We start from the raw sequence: 26,183 nt of genomic DNA on the forward strand, positions 1-26,183 counted from the left end.
ATGTGTTTGATACAGAATTATCTTGAGTAACACTTCATAGAAGTCAAGCAGGAAATTTCAGATTTGTATTTGCTGTAGATGTTATTCGTGTGGTTAAAAGGAAGAAAATAATGCCTTAGTTTAGAAAAAAAACAAAAGTTCAGAAGAGCTGGAAGTGAAAGGAAAGGTTTAAAAGTGAAATGATCTGAATTTGTGTACATCATGCATTGTGTGTTGTGTCTTAATAAAGCAAGGCTGCACACTGGCACTGGTCTGATGGTCCAGGACCAGTAAAAATCACTGTCGGACCAGTAACTTTTTGTAGAATGGACCAGTAAAAAATGAAAAAAAAAAAAAATGGGTACCGGTACACACACTGTAACTTAGTGGTCTGACAGACAGGTCAGACCATAAGAAAAAAATGGGTTAATGTGCAGCCCTGCTTAAAAGAACCCAAAATTGCTGTCTTGGTCATTATTATAGCTGTGAATTCATGTACATAGAAATAATTCAGATTTTGTTCTAAAGATTACCGGTACCTAAAACGTGACCCAGTTCTCATATCTGTGAATCAGATCAATTTCCGTATCAGGTAGGATGTAATAGACTATAATGTCCTTGATGCATCTCGAGCAGATGTGTGAAAGAATCATTATCAATACACAGCTACAATGTACATGCATGTCCTATGAAAATGTAGAAGGACACTTTATGGGTCTAGCAGCAACAGTGAGAATTTTACAAGTACTGTAAAATGAAAATCACAGCTTCTTGTTTGGGTCTCAACATTCAAATAGCCATCATCACTATTGTTCAAACGTGAAATCTGCTCATTATGCTCAAACTATCATTGGATTTGTTGCCTTTGTTGCACTCTAGTCATGGAGTGTAAAACATCTCATAAACTTCACATTTTCCTGTAAAAATGCATTTTGACCTGAGTGATTAGTGTACAGTACACGTAGGTACAGTACAAGTGTATGTAGTTTGTCAGTACAAGATACAATGTAATATCACCTTGTGGCTTGTTGTACTACATCGTAATACCGATATTACCACAAATGGTTACACACACCCATTTCTAGTGTGAAGAAATATGACATACATGTACACACCTGGCAGTGAGTATGAAGTTTATACAGGGTATCCTGCTGTAGTGTTTCAGATAATTTTAAAATCAGAACACATCCAAACAGTGACAAGGGAATGACACACTTGAGATGCTGTATGAGGTAGTGAAGTCCTGATGTACAGTAGCTGTATAAATAATGGTAACTTGTCTGTGTGAACTCAAAACCCTGGTATTTGTAGTTTACTAATTGGTTGACTTACGTACAGTAACACTATTAAACAAAAGCGGACTTGCACAGCATTGTTTTATTGTGTTCTATTTATTCATTCATTTTTTTTTTGCTTCAGCTGTTGCACTGCAGAGTTATGTATACCAGTACACAGCACTTGGTAGATTTTTGTGTAGAGAAAATAGGCAGAGCTCTGCTTCTGATAATTGCTGGTAGCTGTTTGATCAAATTCATTTATTTCATTTTTCTTTTCTTCTTCAAAAATAAAAATTAGTCTGTTGACCCAAGTAGTGCATTTGATATGTTTGTACGGTAGGAAATAGTCAAATGCCAGAAACCTGTGATACATGTAAACCTAACTTAAGAATTCCAGTGGTTCTCATTGATATGGTATGTACAAAGAGGCAATATCTAAGTAAGCACATAAATGCAGACATGTAGTGTAGAGATCAGTGGTAAAATTTGTCTAGAAGCCTGGTAGGCTACAGTTAGGTATTTTAAAATTCTGTGAACATTGTAGAAATTGAACTCAGAATGCATTCATCATTATTCACTTTCCATTTCTCTTTTTTGCCTCCACCTTTTCAGCAGTCTGTAAAACCAAGTTATGAAATCTAAGTAATTATTGAAATCATTACAAGTCAGAGTCAAAGATGTAATGCTCTTAACCAGTTTGTACTTGAGCCGGGAGCAGGATTAAAAGAATATTATATTCCATGAAGCAAAAATTGGGTTCTGAATCCTCCTCAAGCAGCCTCAAGGAGCCTTTTAGCCTTGTATTTTAATCGGACAGAAGATGGCAGAGGCGATCTGATCTGATCTGGTTCTGAAACCACCTACAACAGGGGGTGGTTTCAGCTATTAATCTTCTAGCAGCCTCGAAGAGCCTCAGCTGCAGTATTTAACCTTTACAGGTTTGCAGTTATTTGCGGTTATATAACGTGACACTTATTGTTGTGTTCAAAAGTGCATGCCATTTATCGGAGGGGGACTCGGTTACCATGGACATGGAGCCAGTCAGGGCCTGCTTTGGGTGGGTGGCCCGAGTAGCATAAATGGACAAGAGATCAATTTTCCAAAAGGGTTTACGAAACGGTTCGACGAGGCTCCAAATATTGGCTACCATGGAAATGGGATATTAGTGTGGTCTCTCATGTGTAAGCTGGTACCAAACTCGTTGAAGCATTGACTGTTGAAATGTCAGTTTTGGCGATAAGATCAGCTGAGAGTGACCAAAGAAAGAACATGTTGGTTAGGCTCCGTTGGCACTGAAGATCATTCATAGTGTGACATTGTCAATGATGGCACATTTGGCAAAGACACATCAAATGAAAATATAATGGAGAATTGTTAAAAAGTAAACTTTCTCTCTCTCTTTTTTTGTGTCTATTTTTTCTTTCAGACCTGATTTTTCCTGAGCTACTTCAGTGCCCTCATCAGCTGTTGTCCTTGACAGGAAGCACAATTGCACCATGGGATGTGCATGTCTTGGTTCCCCAACAGATGTAAGTTACAGTGTACATACGTACATCATGGAGTTTAAATAGTGTATTAATATGTATGTAACTCCTTGGTTACATGCACGTCACAATTTCAGTGTGACCAATTTCCGCATTTGTATGCTTGCTGTTATACATATTATGTTCATGTGTGTGTGTGGGTGTGTGTGTGTGTGTGTGTGTGTGTGTGTGTGTGTGCCAGATACTGTATGTGCAGCACCCCTCCTGCCTTTATCTTTGAATCTCTGTGCACAGTGTAGTGTTGCATTTATTTCCCAATTCTTAGTATAATGCATGCATTTGCCCACTAATGATCTCTACCTAATACACAAAATGACAGAGAGTGAATGGGGAAAAATGGAAATAATGTATTTACATTAAGGACCTTTTGTATAAGTGTACATCCACAAACCTGGAAAGAGCAAGTGGGATAAAAATCATGCAAAGGCTATTAAAATGAAAGAAGTGATATTTGATACTGTTAAGCCTACCATGAGTGGTTCTATGAATAAAGATGTCTCATTCAAGATTCATCTAATATGTACCTCATACCTAACTGTATATTACAGGTGTATGGACAATGAACATGCTATGTCCATGTTAATCCAGAATACGTACACCTATGCTCTCTCATTAAAGATGTTTCCACCAAAATACATTGAGCATACATACTACGTAGCATTCATATCCAGGTACATGTAGTCATCACCTTGTACATTGTGTGCTGTATCAAAAAAAGCTGCAGTGAAGTGCACTCTTACATAGTACAGTAGGCCTACAGTATTGTGTTGACAAGAGTAGACCAGTGGTTAATGGCGGTATCAAAATGATATGATCAAAATTATGCTTTCTATAGGATATTCAGTGTGAGCTGTGCTAACGTATTCATGATTCTTTTGGCCTATGCTGCTCTTCCATTCATACACAATCCAAGCCTTTGTCAATATTCAGGTGCTGTTCTCTTTTTTCTCATACCATGCTATGTACCCGTTGTTACATTTTCCCCGTCTGGAAATGACATACTACTGTAGGTTTGAGTGTCGGCTCTGTTTACTCTTAGCCCACGTTTGAGGGGGTGTCCTTTATTGAGCTTGTTAAACTTTGTATAAAATGGATTTGATTTACTTTCCAGTTTATGTGGGTGTTGAGGGTGTTGTTGTTTCATTCTTTCTTTCAGCGACTTTGTTAACAGCAGAAAACAAGAATGAGAACACAGAGAAAAAGATGTTCTTGTGGTTGTTTTACATTTCAAACTCAAGCCATGTTTATGACCGCAAAGCCTGATTTTCTTCTCAAATGCTATATAATGTCTTTTTGTTAGTGTTATTTTGTTTCTGTTTAATAGATTCCTTGCACTTGTTTGACAAGTTTAAAAGACCACACACAGGTTGCTGCTCTAAATCTCTTTTATAGACAAATGTAGGTAGTTTTTTTTTGTTGTTGTTGTCAGATTACAAAGCGAAATGGTTCAGGCTAACAAAAAACAAAAATCATATGGTTCACTTGATATGTCCTTCACTGCATAGAAGAATTTCTTCTCTCCTCAGTGGGTGAATTTTGAGCTTGATATTCATGCATACAGCAAATAAAAATGAAACCCAGACTACATTGTAGCTGTGTATTTAACTGTGCTGAAGGCTTGTACACTGTACATAAGGTGATCTAGCAAATGACAGTTAGTTTCAAGTACTGGCTCGGAGGGAGTGGTAGCTAAAGAGCTTTCAGCATGGCTTGGAATTGTTGCTCAAATGTAAGTGTTAGCATGTTCCTTATTGTTAATTTTCATTTTTTAATAAAAGTTTTAATTGCATCTTGATGCACCAATTGTTTGTTTGTTTTTCTGTTGTAAATATAATGCATCGTATTTATGGGTTTATTTCACAGTGCGGTGTCTTTCATACTCGTATATTTTGTAGAGATTCAGTCACAGATTCAACACTGCCAATTGATGCTTGACAGCAAACCCAGTGCTCATGTATTGTACATGTAGGATGTATTTCCTAGAGTGAAGGGATGTGAACATTTGACTGCCACTTGCCAGGTTGTAGTCTGTGCAATGCTTTTCTGCATCTTTTCATCCCCCAGTGGAGTACAATTTTGTATTTAAACACATTGTGTAGGAGTTGTGGAGCTTATATGTACAAACTTGTAGGTGCTCTTGTAAGAGATCGAAGTGTCTGTGGTTTAGATGTATATGAGTGTGTGTGTGTGTGTGTGTGTGTGTCTGTCTGTGTGTGTGTATTTGTGAGTGATGGACATGAATGCAGAATATTTCATGGTGTCTTATGTTCTGAATTTCATGAGTTGACCGAAAGGTGTGAGACTAACAACTTGTTAAAATATTGCCTCAGAACTGTAAACGCAAATGCATTGTATAATAGCCTCCAAGGAGGAAAATCTAAAAGTTCTCTAAACACTTCCTTCTCATTGTTCTTAATTGTGTATTCAGCCACTCATGAATGTGTTGAGCAAGTCCTAATCTGCAAAGAGTTATCAAATGCTTGTAAAATATGTGGCGTATACAGTTCCTATGTATAATGATACCATGCACTTTATACACTTGAGTGGATCATTATTTTACAAATTATACAACACACATACAATGCAGAATGGACTTTAATACATTTGTATTAATAGTTTTTAGTTGAAATTTGATACACCGGCCGTACTCGTTCACTTGGTGCTCCCCGCCTTGCAATCTGTCAACCCTGTATTAGAGTGTATCAAATGACTTCTATTCTATGGTCAATTCACCTTGTGACTCCCTTTGTTACAGTACATTGTATAAATGGAATAATTACCTTTAATAGTTTTGACCTTGTGCAGTCACTACAGGCAGAACCTGCAGATATACAGTGTATGGATATTGTAATACCGCTATTCACTCAGATTTAAAGTGATGTTCTGTTTTTTATGTTTTCCTCTTTAAAATGTTTCTTTCCTTTAATGGCAGGAGCCCGATTCGGGCAGTCTGAGGCCGGATAAAAAGAGGCACTGCACAGACATCTTGTGTACCATCATCTTCATCGCCTTCTGGATTGGCATGGTGAGTTCAGTGGCAGTGGGATTGCATGTTTCAAAGGGTGCAAAACTAATCCACAAACATTTTATAATATTCATATATGTGTAGGTAGTCTACCAGTATCCCTACTTTTACATTTGTAAGAGAGAAAATGATGACTAACATTACTTTAACAACGAACTACATATCTCCTCCAGCCAACATCTGACTTTACAGGTAAGTTTAAAGTTACATTGTGACTTCTCATTGTGTAAAATTATCTTCAGCACTGTAGTAATTCTGCATAACGCTATGGCTGGGAGTTGAGTGGGTAATCTGGATGAATTCTGGCATGCATTATACAGTGTGTTATTTCGTCTGTTGTCTCTTTTTCTTTCATTATAAGAGCCTCAGAAATGTCTTGGACCATCCCTTGTCTCATTGGCATTGTCTGCCTTAGAGTAAAAACATGTCTGTAATTGCTGTGACCATGATACGAACATTTACTGTAATCCCCCTTGCAGAGGGCTGCGTTCTGACTTTCTCTTTATCTTCCGTAAATTGCAAGGAGATTCCTGTTGTTCAGGCAATCTCCTATTGACCTCCGAGGATGGCGCAAACATGCCCATCTTGGCATGGTGCGGACAGAGTACCGTGTGTAGTCTGGCTGCTTCCTATTCAGTTGTATGATCCAGTTTGATGTGGGCCATGTCTTGATAAGAATTCATCATGATAAACAGGAGATTAGGTTTGACTCGTATGATACAGGACAACACCTCAAGAATATGTATCAAGGTGCATTCACTTTCACCAAGGATGTAAAATATACAGAGCTGCCAGCTAGAATGATTATCAAAAATGGATGATATTAAGCATTAGTTGAGGTGAGAATTCAGTTTTTAACGTTTTTCGAGATATTTCGAAACCACTTTATGAAATGTTAAGAAGTATACAATTCCAAGAGGAATTCAAAGTTTATTTGATAAAGATTGGTTTTGAAATGGCTAAGATATCCGAAAACAAAGTAAAACCAAGAGATCCTAATAAAAGATGGGTTCCACAGTTTATTAAAGATTGTTGTGTTTTAGATATCTTGGCTATTTCAAAACCAATTTTCATCGTCAAATAAACTTTGAATTCTTCTTAGAATTATATGCTCTTTCTTTTTTCATAATAGGTTTCTCACTATCTCAAAAATCATCCTAAAAAATTTGAAACACCAAACCCCATTTCAATGGAAACTGAACCATCCCTTTAAGTGTGTGTTTTATACCAAATTTACACAGAAATATATGCTTTTTGTTTTTATGATGAATAATATGTTTCACAGACATCTGAGTTATTTATAGTGTGTGCAGTTTTTCCATTTTAAACCAAAGTATGATTTATGCCATCAAAATATGTTTTTACTGTGCATCAGTTAATGCCTTTTGATCTACAGGAGTTGGCAGCCCTGAATGTATGGCGCAAAAGTAAATAGCTCAGAGTATGTGCAAGTCATCCTAAGAACTTAGATTGTGTCGCACTGTTCGCACTGTTCCACAGTGCTTTGCATTGTTTCTTTCTGTTTGTAGCTCTTATTCCATACTGCAACAGTCCTGATCCTTTAAAGGCAACTTCTGAGACCTGCTCTTCCCGTCACATTTGCTGATTGATTTTTGTAAAATTTAGTATTTGATACACTGTATTTCATTGTCATACTATATTTTGGGCGATTTTACAAAGTTGCAAAATATTTGATAAATGAGCTTTACCAATGAAAGCAAAAGAGGAAGTGATTCGGGACATTCTCGATAAAAGCATGAATGACTTTATGCCACAAATAAGGACAGTGGTTCTCAGCTAAAAAAGAAATCAGACCTACCCAAAAAGGAAACACACGGTTGTCATGTGTAAGGATTCATGTGGTTAGCAATAAAGATTGGGAAGCAGAAGAGCATAAATGCATGAGACTTTGTGTGGAATTAACATCCTTCTGACTCTCCAGTGATGATACTACACATCATGTGATGCGTGATTTCACAATGCTGTGAAAAGGTGAAGGCCAAGAGAAGATCGTATGGATGAAGCTCAATAAAGATGTAGAATTTATAAAGACTACAATGCATAGTAAACAGTGCAGTCTCAAATGTCCACATACCAATAGTATTCACTCTGTAGATACGAGTATACAATTATGTACCGGTACCCCATGGTCATGCGATTTTTGTTTTTTCTTCTTGTAGGGGAGGCTTCTTTCTGTAGGTGTGTTCATATGGTTATCAGATAGAAACTACATCATGGTCAGTTCAGTTCAATTCAGTTCAATTCAGTTCATACTTTTGTTTGGTAATAACAATTGTTTGGAAATTTTATTAGGAATGCAGAGTACAAACTGATTTGTGTAGAGTGGTTGCAATGTGTTTATATCCCATTAGGGTGCTGTGTACTAAAATGCAGATATGAACCAAGTGTGTTGCTGAGCTAGTCTTGTCAAAGCAACTGATGAGTCCTTGATATGGAATGTTTGGGGATAGAAATGATTGGTTTGTTAGGCTTCACAAATATTCATAATACATGCAGTACACTGTACTTATATTCAGTAAGTCCTGTGGATTTTGTAGGTGCTTGTACTCATAGATGCAGATTTTGTCTCTTCGACTTTTATCTCCAGTTTCTGATTGCTGGATATTCCATAGTATTCGGAAATGTGCTACGCCTTGTCTTCGGCTATGACAGCTATGGAAACATCTGTGGTCAGAAAAACAGTCCCATCGAGAATGTGTCCCTTTCCGGAATGGACATGACAGGCAGACCGTAAGAGGATGAAATGAACTCTGTTTGAATTGATTGAGATTCACATGTAGGGTACATGTAGCACCATTTCAGAAAGCCTCAAAGTGTATGACAACTTGTACATGTTTATATTGCAAACAATCAATGCTTAAAGTGTTGATGTGCAGAGTGATTTTATGTCTGTTTACATTTACGTCCAAGTATGCTTTAAGATTCATGAGATGACCAAATGATGTGCAGTTTCTATTTTGATATTTCCCCAGAATGCTGTTATCAGAGTCAGCGTAAATAGTGTGAGAAACAAAAAATGCACATTATTGTGACAGTATGATAGGATGGAGGTAATTGCAATGTCAGTCAGGCAAGCATTACATGAATTTTGCTGCATCCATTCATAACTGTAATTCTACTGTATGTCCCAAAAAAAATTACAACAGGAGCTCCGCAATGATCATATCTTTAAAAATAGTGAATCAATCTAAATACAAATTCAGGGTATGAAGTTCTATAACTCATTGCCCACATCTTACAGAAAACCCCATTCGATTTGCTTCAGTGGTCAAAGAGAAATTTTGTAGAGGATGTCAGGAATCTCTTCTCCAAGTTTTGTCTACTGTATTCACACACAAGAGCATCGAAGTGCTAAACTTGGAAGAATCAGGCTCATGACATGCTTTACAACAATCCACTTTTCTCTGTGACCGCTTAACCAAATTGAATGGGGTTTTCTGTATCCACAAAATAGAGCTAAGATGTTATATTTTAAGACCTTGAAGTAGCATTTTAATAGACAGTTTAATCAGTTTGGGTGTTATCAATGCGAAAATCTGATTGTAATTTTTTTTGGGGACAGATTGTACAGTGAATACAGTACCTTTGTTTTAGTATTATATTGTACAGTATATATTGATATCAGTATTACTCCTATGGTTTGTAATCATCAGTCTTTATTATCTATATTTCAAGCTCGATATGTGCATCACTACGTAACATCTCCATTCACGCTGGTTTGTGCCTTTTAATGCCTTGAAGCCATGCTTCTCAACATTTTTCAACTCAAGGCCCATTTTGGCTCCCACATTTTTTCTTTTTTTAGGCCCAGTTAGGTGTAGCTTATAAAATGAAATAGAATATTTTTATTCTATTTTTGGCTGATATCGCAGCCCACCTTAGAGCTGTGTGGCCCACTGTTTGAGAAGTGCGACAGGCCCAATTTTTCATGTAACCTTGTTGTCCATTCAGGTACGTGTTCTTCATGGATGTCCGCCGGCCTACAGACTCGCTGGAGGTCTGCGTCAGCCAGTGCCCCGACCGGATGCTGAACTCCTCGGCCGACATCCAGGCCTTTGCGGAGGAATCCATGTCTAAGCTCTGCTCCTACAACACAGAGGTGGCAGATTATGACACAGCTGCAAGGGGGCTCCATGGACCGTGTCCTGAGATTGTCTTTGCCAGGTGGGATATTAAGCCTTTGAATGCTATCAGGGACTTTGGACAGTATGTGTTATGACACTATGAGGTTTTCTCTGCCAATTGTCACTCAAAGCCTCACCAAGGGTTAACCTACCCTGTAGAATATGATGTCACAGATGTCATTGCTGCTTCCTTACAACATCCAAACTATTAAAGAAGCCAGGATCACTAAAAAATGCTTTATTTTTTTTTCTGCAAGCGACATTATGCACATGCAAAATCCTACATCTTATTTTATACTGTAAAACGAGGAATGTTCGCATGCATTTTAATTTCGCGAATTTCACAAGAGCCAAGATTTGCAAAATTAAAAAGCATGCGAAGGCTCTTGTCTGCGCTATATGCATTGAATGCCAGAGGCACTTCGAGAAAATTTCATTCAGTGAAAAAGGCCATCGGCTCAAATTTGTTAAAATTTCATGCCGCTAAAATACCGATATCATGTTTTACAGTATGCTGATGCAGATGGTCGTCATATTGTAAGGATTCCATTTATAGCAGTTAAGTACATGAGTTGTTCTAATTGATGAAAATTTTACTGCTGTTTGTCTGCAGTGAGCCCATCATCCACCGCTGCGTGCCTCAGAATCTCTTCACCATCGCCCAGGCCTACCTGGAGAACATCATCTCCTTCCTCAACGCCTCCGAGCTGCTCTCCAAGGCTCTGGTGGATCTCTACATGGCCCGCTTCATCATCCTGGGCCTCTGTGCCATTTCATTGGGTGAGCAGACACAGAGAACTCCACGGGTTGTTAAAAATCCCACTCTCACAAGGGTAGATTTCAGAGAAAAGATAATTGCCTGGAGAATAGGAAGAAAACAATTGGGCCCGGTTGCATAAAAGTTGACACCCAAAATGAAGTCAAGAAAGCCTCTCAATACTCAGTTCTGATTGGCTGATAACTGACTTGAGTTTGCTTTCCTGACTTTTTTGTTTGCACCTTTTTAATGCAATAGGGGTGAGAATGTTTTTTTGAATGAAAGTTTTACGGAATGCAGACAAATTGTAGTGCTGACCAAGTTGAAATAGCTGTGACCTAACTGAATACAGTTGAACCTCTATTATCCGGCCTCCCTTTATCCGGATCTCTCTATTATACGGACGCAATCTCGCCGTGATTTTGCCCAACTCCTTGAGAACTCCTACACAAACACACATGAATTACATATTACTTCCAACATGATTAACATACATTACATCAAATTTCCTTCCAAATTGCTTACCCTCAGACATTTTAACATCCCCAAACATCCCCAAATGTAACAATGAAAAGGTTGCGGTATACACATTACTACATGTGGTACTACAATGGGCTACATCAGTACATGTATATGTATGTACATGTATAAAGCATTGAGTCTCTCGTATCCGGCCAAATCCCTTTTCCGGATGAGCCCCGGTCCTGACTTGTCCGGATACGAGAGGTTCAACTGTACATGACTTTTCGTAGGCCTCCTCACCTTTTTGTTATCTCTGGGTCACATGACCCAGGTCACATGACCATGATGCCATTTGCAAATTAGTTCTCCCTTACCACATACATGTAGTGAAATTTCATTCATGTCACTTATTTTCTTTAAGAGAGACATTCCCATGGTAACTCAACTCACCATTCATGAAGGATATTGCATTTGTATGCAGCCTCCAAGACATAGAGTTTGAGTTTGAGTTTTGAGTTTATTTAACAACAACATATGTACAGTAAAGTTTGAATACATGTTTGTACATCAATATTAATACATAGCACATGTAATTGTCTAAATGATCTAAACAAAACATATTGAATATACTCTATAATATATAATTGATAAATGATTATGTAATCTAAAACTATTAATCTAAAAAAGAGCTACAATATGGCAATGTTGTACACAATGAGGTTGCTAAAAGAACCAAGAGGTAGCACAGGTGCTAGTAGGTGTTGGTCCTTTTAAACACGTATTACATAATGAACTATTGAGATACATTTAAAACTACTGTTATAACATTATTGGTTTGTAGTACCATTGTCTATACAGATTTAATGTGTTTTGCTAAAATACTTCGGAAATTTTTCCTGGTATTAATACTCCTTAACTTTTTTGGCAAAGCATTCCACAGTTTCACTCCTATATAAGACAGCTTGTATGTGACTTTTCCAAGTCAAATGACTATCAATGCATATTCCAACAAAAGATGCCTCATTCACTCTACTAATGACATTATCTGATAGTTTCATTGTTCCTTTTACAGTAACTTCCCATTTTCTACTTTTTATAATCATATTATTTGTCTTTTTCAAATTAATTGTTACTTTATTAGAAAGTCACTGCTTGTATGTGAAGCCAATGACAAAATTTGCTGCTCTTCAGCCCTAGCGAGAGTATTACTCAAGTGACGTTGTACCTCCATGAAGTTTAACCCATTGAGAATGAGCTGATTTTGCTATGATAGGCATATCCCATAAGCAAACATAATCTTTAGTGGATTAATATACAAATTTTATTTGACAGACCTTTATCTTCAGAATGCTGTATTTTCACACATCCCACCTACAATGTTACAAAGTGGCTAGAACCCACAAAAGTAGACCTGTATGAAGCAAATCCATACTTTAAATTGAGTCCATGAATTGTGATAAGTGAAAAAATGCATGTACATAGTAGGTAAACCTTTCACACACGACTGTGCATTCTTCAGTGGATGTCTGTTGGCATACATGTACTTGTACATTGTACATGAGCTGTCATGTCCATTTTCGCATACAAAATTTGTATAACCCAAGGATTGAATCCAACGACCAATCTGAATTCTGGACAGAGAGTCACTCTTTGTTGTGAGGTAACAGAGAAATTGTTGGTCCTACTGTATATTACCAATCCATACAAACAAAGTGGAACTACTGTTTAATGTGCCAGTGCAGTGTACAGTGCCATGTGAAAGTTGATGTGTTGTATTCTTTTTATGACTTCCCACGTGCAGTGCTGTCCTTCATCATGGTAGTACTGATTCACCTGATAGCCCAGGTCATTGTCTGGATCATCTACATCGTCTCTGTTGTTGGATCCATCGGTAAGAATTTAAATTCTTGTAATCTTCTTATTTAGCAATGGTGGCACCAGAACTTTCGAACAGAGTGTCTGATGTTGTGCAAACTTCACTGCTGTGCTCTACTAATGTTAGTTACATTATGACAGTGATCCTTAATATAAGTTAAGCTAACTTTGAGAATATTAAGCTCTTGTCCCCTTAAAGGACAAGTTCACCTTCATATACATAAGGATTGAGAGAATGTAGCAATATTAGTAGAACACATCATTGAAAGTTTGAGGAAAATCAGACAATCCGTTCAAAAGTTATGAATTTTCGAAGTTTTTGTGCAGTAACCGCTGGATGAGAAGACTACTCCAGTGTATGAATAACTTAGATGTCACATGCGTACAACAATATAAGGAAAATATAAAGAGAATTTCACAAAATGCCATCTTTTGAAAAAAGTACACATTCCCCCAGACTCGTTACCGACAAATGTTATTGGTAATATTATTCCCCCTGCCTTTAGAAAGAGGCAAGTCACGAGCTCTTTTATTATGCGAAAAAAGTGAAAATATGTTGAATTTTTGTTACATTTTCTTTATACTGTTGTACGCATATGACTCACAAGCTGTAGTAGTCTCCTCATCCAGCGGTTCCAACACAAAAATTTTAAAAATTCATAACTTTTGCAACAATTGTCCAATTTTCCTCAAACTTTCACTGATGTGTTCTACTAATATTGTTGCATTCTCTCAATCCTTATGTTTATGAAGGTGAACTTGTCCTTTAACAAAGCTTATCATCAAAGGGATCTTATCATTGATGATAAGCTCCTGCCCCCGTAACTCGAGCGAATCGCACTCGAAGATAAAGCCACAGGACCAGAAGTTTTGCGATGGCCAGTACAAGGAGCACTGTATTTATATTTGGGAGGTCAACCTGGAAGCGAAAGGGAGTGAACGTTTGTGGAGAGGTCATGCTTACCTTCAAGTTGGTTGATTTTCGTGTCCGCATGATGCTTAACACTGAGTAGGGACCCCCCCGTGAAGTTAGCTTAACTTGAAGTTAAGAATCGCCATCAATATGTAAACTATTGCTGCCTTCACTCGGTTTGCATATACAAATTCCCCTTTAAGTAGAAGTAAATGGAATTAAATAGAATTTGTGATGGAATATTCACTTCTATATCCTTGCAAAGGGTAGCAAAGTAGATGAGAATATGGAAGCAGATGATTGCACTCATTGTCACTTGTAAAAATTGCATTGCTCATCAGTCTTTATGAAATCAGTCTCATCTGTTGTCATGCCCAAGTGCACTTGGATATACTTGTATTTTGATATGCTTGATGCTATTATTTGAATTGTAGCTGGTACTGCAGTCCTGTGGTGGACGTACGCCAGTAAGAAGAAGGCTCTGGATGCCACACCCATGGATTTGCGCCTCGATGCAGACCAGAGGAATGTGACTGCCTTCCTTGGTTTCTCCATTGCTGCCACCGTCTTCACGGTGAGTTAGGTGGCTGACCCTCTCCAGATAAAATACAATGCAGTACAATATAGATGCTCATGTAGCGTTCTTTACAACCAGTGAACATGTATCACAGCACTTCACAAAAAAAAATATCAAAGTTATATTAGAAAGGAGATGGGGAAATTGACAAAATATGCATAATGAGAATGACAGAATAAACGTAATTAATCTTTCAATTATTGAAAACGAAAGTCTTGAGAGGATTTTTGGAAAATTGCCAGAGATAGTGATTCGCGGATACTCTGGGGGAGCTGATTTCATATGTGTGGGGCATCAGCCGGGAAGGATTAGTATCCTGTCAGAATAAGAGTCCTGGGGATAGACAGCCAGGTCGGGTCTTTGGCAGATGGCATTCCTTGATAAAACGTGATCTAAAATCTCATGTGATACGCAAAACTCAAGCAGTGTTACATAGCTTTACAACGTGTAACATGTGAGTTATGAGAAAGTGAGAAAGTGTATTTACCTTCCAGTGAGGACAGATCGTCTATCATTAGGTCAAAATATGACCTCAAAATATCTATTATGATCATGTGACTGGAGGATTCTGCATGTAAAAAGCCCCATACCATTTTATGATGTTATCCAGTTCTTATATAGGAGTCAACTTAGTGTATTTTCTTTTGATCAAGACTACATAAGGGCCTCATTTTATCAAAATATATAATTGATTATAAATTTCCTTACCACACAGGCTGCCATAGACTTACCATAGAAATCAACTACTATGTATATGATCAATTATAACTCTTCATAAAACAGGGCCCTGAGCCCTGTTTTATCAAAAGATATAATCAATTTTACATTTCTTTAACACACAGGCTGCCATAGACTTATCTCTTGTATGCTAGAAATCAACTTTATAATCAGTTTTAACTCTTCATAAAACAGGACCCTGCAGTGGAATTACACATGTATGCACAAAAAGTATTACGTATACATTTTTGTCATTTTATGCACAAAACGGATGGCCAGACTTCAGTTCTGAGCTTGTACTGTATATTTTGAGCATACAATTTCAATAATTTCTTCACACTCCTCATCAAGCACAGTGATGTAAGATGACTTTACTTGACATTCCAATAATCCAACAGTCTGAGTTATTGTTCAGTTTATAGCTTAGCAGTTTATAGAATATGAACTGTAAATTATTCTGTGGCTTAGAGTCTCCTTCAATACTTTTTGTGTGTCTTTTTGGGGTAATATGAGTGTTTAGATTTCTAGTACTGGTATTCTATATTCCTTGTAAAGAGTCAAAGAGGGGGTCTTTGAGACACATTCCCATTCTGTCTAAAAATGACACTATGTCCTCCTGTGTGTGTGATTTACCTCCAGTACTCGTCCCCATGTTGTTGCATACACACATGCATATCTGTATCATTTGTGTGGTGATATATGTTTGCTTTCAGGGACCATGGTTTTTCCATCTCGTGCATTTAGGAAGTCATGTAATGTAATCTGAGTAATGTGTAGTGTTTAGCAACATTTATTCTTGGTATCATTTGATAGACTAGGTTATGAACTTGTTGAAGAATCCTCTGTGTAATACAGAAATAATGTAAGGATTTCCCCCCCTTTTTTTAAAGATAAACAGTGGTGCATGTTGCCTGTGCTTGAATTTTGGAGGGTTTGCTGGAGCATATTAATTTTTTTTTAAATAATTATGGCACTGGTATTAGTGAAAATAACTGTCATCTCTTTTATTAGTCTCTTAATGGTATTTGCCTGCAGTGGGGACACTGAATTTGTTTGCATGTTGTAGTTCCATTCCAGGGTGTTTGGACTATCCTTTCATTTTTGCAGTGCTCAAGATAAGCCCCGAAAACACACAAAGCTTTTGTAGAATACCTTGCAGACCTCCCCACCATTCTGAATTTTGAAGAAAAGAATCCGAATTTTGACCATTCCTGGCTCTTATTTCAATGGAAGTTAATTTTTCTTGATAATTTTACTACACATTTCTATGGGAACTGCTCTTTCTTTCCTAGCTCTGAGCCAAATCCCTGTTTTTCAGTTTGAAGGGTTTGGAGGTGTGATCTTGTATTCCAAGCAAAATGCTGACTCCCTCTATAAAGGCAACAGGTGAAATTTGCTATTAGAAATCTGTCAGAAGGTGTATTGTGGTGATATCTGAACATTGTGATTGCCATGGCAACGTCACCTCCTGAACAAGGAGTGCATCATGTACCATCTCTCCATCCATCCATCCACACATGTCACACACCCCATCTCATCCCCATCCCCCGCATCCATCACCAGGTAATCCTCTTCCTCGTCATCCTCGTGATGCGGAAGCGGGTGGCCTTCACCGTGGAGCTCTTTGCCCAGGCGGGCAAGGCCATCCGCGCCATGCCCCTCCTCCTGCTCCAGCCCTTCTGGACGTTCCTCATCCTCCTCGTCTTCTTTGTCTACATCACCATCGTCTTCATCGCCATCTCGGCCACAGGTGAGGGCATAGAGGTAGAGGAGGCCGGGGATGAGAGCCTGCGAGGGGGGAAACAAAGGGGGTGTGGCTGTCCAGTGTTTCACCTGGCATTGTGTATTGTGCAGTCCATACGTGCTTTGTTGCTACATCATCATTCTGAGCAAAGAACCACACCCCCCCCTCCCCCCCCCCCCAACTCAGTGGCTTACTTGTTCTGAAAGTGGATGAACCTCCCATTACTCCTATCACTTCATCTCATTGTTGGTTCTAACCTGTACCTGTAAAACATCAAATTGTCTACACGGAATGGCTTGAGCATTTTGAAATTCTACTAAGTGGGAAGTCATTGTTGTAGCATTTATTAATCAATCACTTCTCCAAAGACAATCTCAAAGAAAACATAAAATTTGGTGGACTGACAGTGGTATGTGTAGGATAAAGATGTTGATAACAGCAGTTATGTTGGTGACCATCTCAATCAGTTTATTTGTATCAAACTAAAAATGTATAGGCATTATGGCAATAGATGAATATTACTTTGTTGCTTCCTATCATAAATTCTAAACATTAAAAATAATCTAGAAAATTACTACCGATTTATTGATGTTGTCGTCTTCAGAAGGCTGCTAAAAACATTATGTGTATATTAAAGTATATTGGATTATTCCAAACAAGTGCACACTTACATTGTGTATGATATTCTGCAGGCTACCCCTTGGTGACTGAGCCAAATGGCTATGTCACCTACAACCCTCCCCAACCAGTGAGGTACATGTGGTGGTACCATGTCATCGGCTTCATCTGGACCGGGGAGTTCATCCTTGCCTGTCACCAGTTTGTCATCGCTGCCTGTGTAGTGGACTGGTACTTTACTAGGTGAGAAAAGGATCACCAGCTCCCAAGATAGTCAGTGTAGTGATCCACATTCACTGCTCATATTCTCCACATTAAATTTTCCATACAGTGTATTCTGTTTCATAAGCTGTTTCACGAACTGTTTTTTCTTACCACTGTACAGTAGTTGAGGTGAGTGTTATACTTTTGGGCATATCTCCTGTATGCATTGTTTTTAAAATGCTCAAAATAATTCTTGCTAACTTTGAGTAAGTTTTGAATGCAGTACATTGAGCTGTGAACATGTAGTGGACCTTCCCCCAGTTCTGTCTCATTTGTAGTCTCGGTAGCGTCAACACTATTATCGCCAGCTGAATTCAACCATATGAATGTAACAATTGCACCATACCTGGTATGCTTTTATACTTGGCACACAATGTAACGGTCATGGATGTATACCACCCCTAACATATCTTGAACAAAGTGAATGTATTGATATCACATCAACTACCGCGCCTATTTCGTTTGTTCGTTCATGCTCAGAGACAAGAAGAACTTCAGTTCCCCGATTCTCCGCTCCGTCGGCCGCCTCCTACGCTACCACATTGGCTCCATGGTCTTTGGTTCCTTCATCATTCTGCTGGTGAAGCTGCCCAGAGCCATCCTCATGTACATCCAGTACAAGTGAGTTCAAAGTCTTGCATCCCTGTGCAGAGGGTTGTGAGCATAGCCATAGAGATTCACATTGCAGTCAAACCTGTGTTTAGTGGCCACTTGTCCACTAAGGCCACAAAATGTGTGGACAATGCACTCCCTTTAAGATGGATGTGGTTATGATGAAATTTTGTTACAACCTAGTAAAAATTCAGGTCCCCAAATTATCGTGTGTATCTCTTTTGATACTTTATTTGTTTGGCTATAGCAAACTTTCAATATAGCAAAAGAAAACTGCCAAGGGCTGTGTTATAATGGGAGTTGCCTGTACCTCCAGAGCATCTTACATATAAGCAAACCGGTCTAGAAAGACCGCTTGCCTGCTAAGACTGTTTTGTTGTCTTATTTGGGATGTTCTTTAGAAACGGGTTTCATTGTATTATATGATGTGAATGGTTGGTTCATTTTTTTAAAAATGAAAGACTTTTAAAGGAAAAACGGTATCCCAAACCAGAATAACCATACAGAATTTGTACTTTCCATTCTGTTGGCAGGAACAAGAAGGATATAAACCAGGGTCCTGTTGCATAAAAAGATGCAATCAGACATAAGTCATAAAATCAAACACAAGTCGGCTATCAGCCAATCAGAATTGAGTATTCAGTGACTTATGTTTGATATTCTGACTTGTGCTTGATCTCAACTTTTATGTAACAGGGCCTTGTTGGCTTAGCTCATCTAGAAATGACACATCTGGTAGAAATAAGAGTAAGGAAAGATGAACAGGTTTGAAATAAAGACTTGTGTACAATCCTTTTCCCCCATCTCATCGGCAGACTCAAGGATAGCCAGAACCCGGTGGCACAGTTCATCCTAAAATGCCTCATCTGTTGCCTCTGGTGTCTGGAAAAATTCCTCAAATTCCTCAACGAGCATGCCTACATCGTCATTGGTAAGGATGCAGTACTGTTCCTCCCACATTCCTCTTCATTTTCTCTCATTTTCTGTATTTCTTTTATCATTTCATCCACTGGTCCATATTTCACTCTTTCTCTCCCTCATTCTTCTTTCTATCAGGAAGTGATAATGTTGCAATCTTTTGTATATTGCTGGTTCCAAACTAGATATCCTTGCAAAAGGCTCTGGACAGTGGGTTGGATCCCAGTACAAGCATGTTTAGCAACCATTGTGTGATTACAGACATATATGGACTATGTGAGGTTGTTTAGAGCAAGTGTCCATGGGGATGAATTGCTATGACAATGAATGACTATGATGTCACACTTTGGTACTCTGTTGATCTATCCATCTCCTCATCTTATTCCTGCAAAACATGATGGGGGAGGGGGGGGGGGGGGTGGGGGGCATCTCATGAAGCATTTTGTCCAACAATTTTGTCAGACAGATTTGCTTGCAGCCAATCAGATGCAAGGATTTTTGTAGCTTTTAACAGTTTGTTAGACGAAATATCTCACAAAGCGCTTCATGAAATGCCCCCCTTCTTCACTGTCTGATATATATATATATTTGTGTGTGTGTGTGTGTGTGTGTGTGTAATAGTGAGAAAGTTAGCGTTCAATGAGACTGATTGCCAAACAACAGAAGTTGCTTTGCTGAAAGCCTGAAGTTCTGTGCTCTGATGCCATTCTTTACAAAGTCTTTAGTCCAAGACATTTCAACATCTTGACATCTTTAAAGTTTATGTGTTCCTTTTGTAATCCTGAAAGTTAGATTCCTTTCACAGGCTGATATGTTGGAGAAGTCGGTAATTTAGGTCTTTCATCAGAGTAATGAAATAGGAATCTTCTGCACAATCTCAGAATACTTGAAGATATTTTCTTAATGTTACTGGCAGCTTTGTCTTTACTGTTGTGTTTGCAGCTATTGAAGGCGATGGCTTCTGCAGTTCAGCAGGAAAGGTAATTTACAATTCATGCAAGATACACACTGAATGTTTTATCACCAATATAGACATGTTTATCACGATTATGACTTTGATAGCAGTTACTATTGATGTTATTATTATGACCGTGATAGCAGTTTCTATCGATGTTGCTTTTATGACTGTTTTCATCTTCTATCTTTGCCTATGGTATTATTGTACTGTCAGCATCTGTGTTTGCTGGAGAGGTGATACAGGGATGTGAGAGTTCAGAGTTAATCTGATTTCAGACTCTTTTACTCTACCCCAAACCCACTTGGACTTTTTGGCAATTCAAATACACTGAACTGTTCACAGTTTGATGAGCTTCAGACTTCTTCTTTTTTTTGATGAGTTTCAGATTTTTTTTTTTTTGAAGTTTTTTCTGCAAGCACTCTCACACCCCCAATGGTTTTAATGTGAACTATTAACTGCTAAAAGGTGACATATGAATGTGTCAACTTCTGCCTCATGTCTGCCTTTTCCCATGTGTAGCAGGGGTCTAGATTGCTGTCCGATCAGTATTAAAATGACAGATATACTGTTAGTTTCAATGGCAGTGAAAGAATGGCAGTTGTGTGTGGAAGAATTTTTTTCTTTTGAAATTGAAGCTGTGTATGTTTGCTGTCTTCAATAAAATTTTATCAAACCATTAAATGTCTCTTCTTCCTCCTCCCTTCTCTCATTGGTTGGACATGCCAGGCATTCACAGTACTCCTCTCCAACGCCCTGCGTGTCGCAGCCATCAACTGCGTGGGCGACTTTGTCCTCTTCCTGGGCAAGCTGATGGTAGTGGCACTGACCGCGGTCATTGGGGTGGCCATAATGGGGGTAAGTCGCCATGCTTTCCTCACTTCTACCCAAATTTCGGCCACATCTATAATAATATGTTCATATTCATAAATATATATATATATATACATATATCAATTTGCAAAAAGAAATAAAACAAGTACCATTTCTCACAACTTATATGACATATTTGGTGTAATAAAAGGTAGAATTTTGAATTTCAATGAACTGATGCTTTACGCCTAACTGTGGACTATGTAAGATGAGTTTACCGTAGTATCTAACTTTAGCAAGCCAAGTATTTTCTTTTATTTATATTTTGCTTGATTGATAAAGACTGTTGCTTGATTAATGATGCAAAATATATACCCTGTGCATGTTGTAATAAGGTTGCAATGTATTTGCAGTGAAATGGCTTTTATATCTATGACATGCTCAGTAATTCATAAACCTGAACTAAATGTAAAGAAGATGATAAATTGTGTAAGAAATAATACAGTGATGTAAAAAGGAAATTGTGTGTAATAGTTAGGCAGACAAGCAGCCAAGAGCTGAATATTTAAAAGCTAAGACAATATCAGGCTTTATGATAATGCATTACAATGTTTTTGATGATTTTGATGGAGTGTATTGATGTTTTAATACAGCTGTAGACATTTTTGGCATTAATCTGTATGTTTCTCATTATAATGATGATTATTGCCTATCTTTCTGTAAAATAGACCAACAGTAGTAAAAATCTTCCCCCAACGTTTGTAAATTTTCTTTGAAATAATATAAAACAGCCATGTTCACTTTGACCGTGTACTTCAAATATCCAGACTTGAGCATCCACTGCTTATGTGGATATTTCTGTTTCTGTTAAGGAAAATCTGACCACATGAATAATGATATGATTTCAATTTCACAATCATGCTCCCAACATTTCCAGGTCAGCTTGAGTGCCCAAATGAATATTATATTTGTGTCGATTTGTCATTTAATAGAATATTGATATTTTTCTGTGAGTTCATTACAGGCAGTTGATTTCATCAGATTTCAAATGCCAACATGGATACAAAATCAAGAGATGATATGGTTGTCTTATTTTCCCTTATCAAATATGATTATAATTTCCCTGACACCAATGAATTTTTATCTGCATTCCTGAGTTCATTGTAATGGATGATACTTATAAGATGATGATCTAACCTGGACTTGACCTTTTGACGATGTACTGCATGAAAGCTTGCATTGTGTAGATTAGTAGCATTGCATGTGTATTAAGTGCACAGTGACCCCCCCCCCCCCCAAGCCAATAATGTGCAAGTGGACAATTGCATAAAACAAGTTTTTAGTGCAATGTTTGCATGCGATTGCACGCTTGCCCTTTTCCCATTCACAAAATTTAACACCTTTGCTCTTGTATCATCTGTTTGCTGTCCTCATTTGCTCACTACGTGCAATCTTCACCATGTTTTGAATCTATTTCATTGTGTATTTTTTTAAGCATAACTTTTCCCATGGTTATGTATGGGAGTAAGGGCTAGGAGTCAATTGTGCATACAGACTTTGCATTTTGGCTGGCTGATAACAACTGTAATGAATATAATAATTTATTTGATGTGCATGTAGCACTTTTTTTTTTAAATACCTTTTTTTTTGGGGGGGGGATGTATACATGTATAAAAGTATATTACGTATATGAACTGGGATGTGCAGATATTACTTGAAGTCAGCAATTTCTTCTTCATCAACTTCTTTTTAGGCAACATTTAACTTACTAAAGTGTAATGACATGAATTTCACCACTGTAATTAAAATTGACATCAATGCACTAATATGGTCTTGGAGGATAATTATTAGCCTAGGTCTCAGTTATCAAAATGCAAAGCAAGATAGGCAACATACATGTTGTATGATTGTTTGTAATAGGCAGCACATACTGCATTGTTCATTCAAGAAAGCTTAGCCTGTGTTCATTGTTTGGTCATATAATTTTGTCAGTGATTTTCATCTTGTCATGATATTATTTTTTTTCTCTGTTTGTCTCTACTTCATCCACGTAATATGTTGATATAGTTGTTACTGTTTGTGAACTTTGTGAAATCTTACCAAAAACATTGGTCTATGCCACTTCCTGACTGTACTGCATTTGGAAAACTCTCATAGTGAAATCAAAGCAAATTGATTGAGAATTTTTACTGCAAATGAAAAAGTTCCAATTTTGGAAATAGTCGTAGTTACAAAGTTAATTCTGTGTCAGAGTTTACTGATAGTTATGTGAATGATATCTGGTCTGTTTTTAGACTAGTTTGAAAAGACACAGTCTTTCATTGCTTCAACTCAGTCATATCAATTTATCAGTGCTGTGCTGCAAGTCAGTCATGTTCAGCTTTTGGAGTCTGTAAATTCTGATTGCATAAACATTCACAGTTTCATCATGTCTGCGTACATCGAGGAAAGAATTCCATTCTGATTTCATCTTGGTTTTGATGCTTTTGCTGTGAGAAATTGAAGACAGAGTCGGTGCAAGGTTCATTGGTGTCAAAAACCAATCTCCCAAAGATCTGCCAAACATCATTTTCACCAAATAATTCTGGGTTGAATAAGTGTTCTGTGCACAGCTTTCAAAAGCAAAACTAAGTCATCATCCACTTCCAAATGCAGAAGCAAAGCCATTAAGAAAAAAATGAAAATGAAGAGTAAGTATATGCCATGTGCAGACCACTGTTTTGTGGAAGTGGAAGAAGTCTCCATGTCTTTCGATCTCTTACTACTTCTCTTCAATGTATTTCTCTGTTTCTCTCCTGTTCCCGTCCTTTGCTAACAAAAATCAAACTCTTCTCCTCAAAAACAAAAACAAAAACATGCACACACGCACACACACACACAAATACACGCACACAAACGAAACCTGCACTTTGTTTGCATCGTGGTCATCATGTGACTCAGACCATGCCTCAGCTAAGCTTCTATGCCGTTCCTGTCGTTGTGGCCTGCATCTTTTCCTACATCGTGTCTGGTACCATGATGAGTATTTACGAGGTAAAGGAAGAAGAAAGCAGAAGATATAAACTCCCTCCCCCAAAAACTCGAGGGAAATGAGACTGAAATGCAGGCATGCCAGGCAATGAAGTGGCACTATGCCTTAGAGACTGAGGTGTGTGGTGATGTGCTGCTTAGAATGGCGGAGGATGTGCGCTTGCAAACAATATCAAAATCCTTTAGTAGCCGAGAGAGTCAACCCTTGAATGGCAAAAAATTAGTAGATGCATGAATAAATAAAAGATCTGGTATAAAATTTGCCTGCTTAGATGTACCAGTTTAATTTTCTAGGGAATTCCTACAAAATGGAGCTTTTCTATGTGGGGCAGGAGGAATCGCATTTGTGTCATTTCACTTCCACTCTTCACCTGTGTATTAGAAACTTGCCCTCATCCCTGCACTGTGAACACCTAAAGCAAACACAGGCACAAGAATGCAAGAAAGCAAGTCATTTTTCAAGCATATGCTGCTCTCTATCTTGTATTTCCCCACTTTAGGAATATTATGTGGGCCCTAAATTTAAAAAAAAAAAAATTATTCTTTTCAAATTCTGTTTCTGCCTCTATAAAATGCACTTTGCTCAGTAGTCCACAAACCATGTTCACATTGATCACTCATTTTGAGCACATTGAACATAAAAAGTTTGCAATTAGGCTTTCGCGCATATGGAGAAGGCCCTCTCTCCTTCCCAGTGCACAGACCCACACACCCAGCCAACACTGCACCCAGCATTGTGTTCCCTGCCTGGTAGAATTAGTTCCCCCCACCCATCAGTGTCACGAGGTCAATCCTGGTCTGGTCCATGCCAAGTTTTAAACACAACGTTTAAATGCAGGACCTAATGAATATTCATGACGTATCTTTGATTCCCGATTTGTCCCCCCTCCACCCGTTCCATTTCCACCGTAGACCAACCAGAGCCTGCTGTTCTACGCCATAGCGGCGTTAATCGTCTGCATTTTTTCGTACTTAATTGCCAGCTGTTTTCTGTTAGTGTACGAGGTGAGTATTGAATATGCTATAATGGCAACATGTGAAATGTACTTGGATGAACATCCCACTTGATTTAATCCTGAAATGCCCCTTTGTCAATGAGTAATATTCATTTAATGGTCAGTTGTATAACATATTCAATTTGAAAAATATATTTAAATTGTATTGTCTGGTAACGTCTTCAAACAAGATATGAATCAATTTGTTCTGAGTTGTGCCTTTTGTATGTTCAAGTTTGCACTATTTTTTTGTTCTGGAGATGTGATTTTACGATTATGTTAACATCTTGTTCAGAGATTTTCATGGAAAGAGTTTGATTTAGATGAAACCAATTCAGACCAAACACATTTGTCATTTCATAGGAAAGGAAATGTTGTTGACTTATTATTGTAGACAAACTGTTTTCGTTCTGACACTTTAGCTGACTAAATGTTTGATTTGATTTGATTCATTTTCTGTCCTCAATATCTTCTGGACTTCTCCACTTGTCTAAACAGTGTTGATATTTGACTTTAGATCATGTGATAAACTGGTATTAATTATTTGCATGAAATCCTTACCATGATTGCAAATTGAAACCAGTAGAAATGATTTACCATATTTCAGGAATATTTGATTTTGTAGTGATGATGCGTGATTGAATGTCAATTTAATATGTGACAAATTTTAACTACTTGCACTGACAAAACCCCCTGTTCCAACAAAAAGAGAAGAAAGCTAATCTACATTGCGCAAATCTCAACTCTAGATGGCAGTAGACACACTTCTCTTGTGCTTTTGTGAAGATTCACGTATCAACGATGGCTCCGCAGAGAAACCGTACTTTATGGACAGTGATCTACTGGTATGACTGAATGAAATACTGTAAAAGTGGAAATTTTCGGGGTGTTGAAATTTTTGCGCATTTCGCACAACCAGAAACTAGTGTGAAAATAAAAGCACGCTGATATTTTTGCTTGCCA

The 26,183-nt window shown here is 37.9% G+C and overlaps 1 protein-coding gene across 1 annotated transcript in view; it reads left to right on the top strand.

Moving 5' to 3' along the window:
- LOC139723664 (choline transporter-like protein 1) overlaps positions 1-26,183 on the top strand; it is a 31,506-nt gene that overhangs the window by 4,430 nt on the left and 893 nt on the right. The window contains exons 2-16 of the mRNA XM_071634889.1: positions 2,683-2,785; positions 5,733-5,825; positions 8,434-8,576; positions 9,798-10,010; positions 10,584-10,750; positions 12,991-13,080; positions 14,412-14,551; positions 16,835-17,021; positions 17,708-17,876; positions 18,378-18,518; positions 19,325-19,440; positions 20,370-20,407; positions 21,112-21,240; positions 24,136-24,228; positions 25,970-26,065. Coding sequence (XP_071490990.1) covers positions 2,753-2,785; positions 5,733-5,825; positions 8,434-8,576; positions 9,798-10,010; positions 10,584-10,750; positions 12,991-13,080; positions 14,412-14,551; positions 16,835-17,021; positions 17,708-17,876; positions 18,378-18,518; positions 19,325-19,440; positions 20,370-20,407; positions 21,112-21,240; positions 24,136-24,228; positions 25,970-26,065 — 1,848 coding nt within the window. The 5' untranslated portion in view covers positions 2,683-2,752. The remainder of the gene's footprint in view (positions 1-2,682; positions 2,786-5,732; positions 5,826-8,433; positions 8,577-9,797; positions 10,011-10,583; positions 10,751-12,990; positions 13,081-14,411; positions 14,552-16,834; positions 17,022-17,707; positions 17,877-18,377; positions 18,519-19,324; positions 19,441-20,369; positions 20,408-21,111; positions 21,241-24,135; positions 24,229-25,969; positions 26,066-26,183) is intronic.

The sequence above is a fragment of the Diadema antillarum genome, unplaced genomic scaffold (genome assembly GCF_040938485.1).
Source record: "Diadema antillarum isolate AM-2024a unplaced genomic scaffold, OU_Dant_1.0 scf00000197, whole genome shotgun sequence".
Classification (NCBI taxonomy): Eukaryota; Metazoa; Echinodermata; class Echinoidea; order Diadematoida; family Diadematidae; genus Diadema; species Diadema antillarum.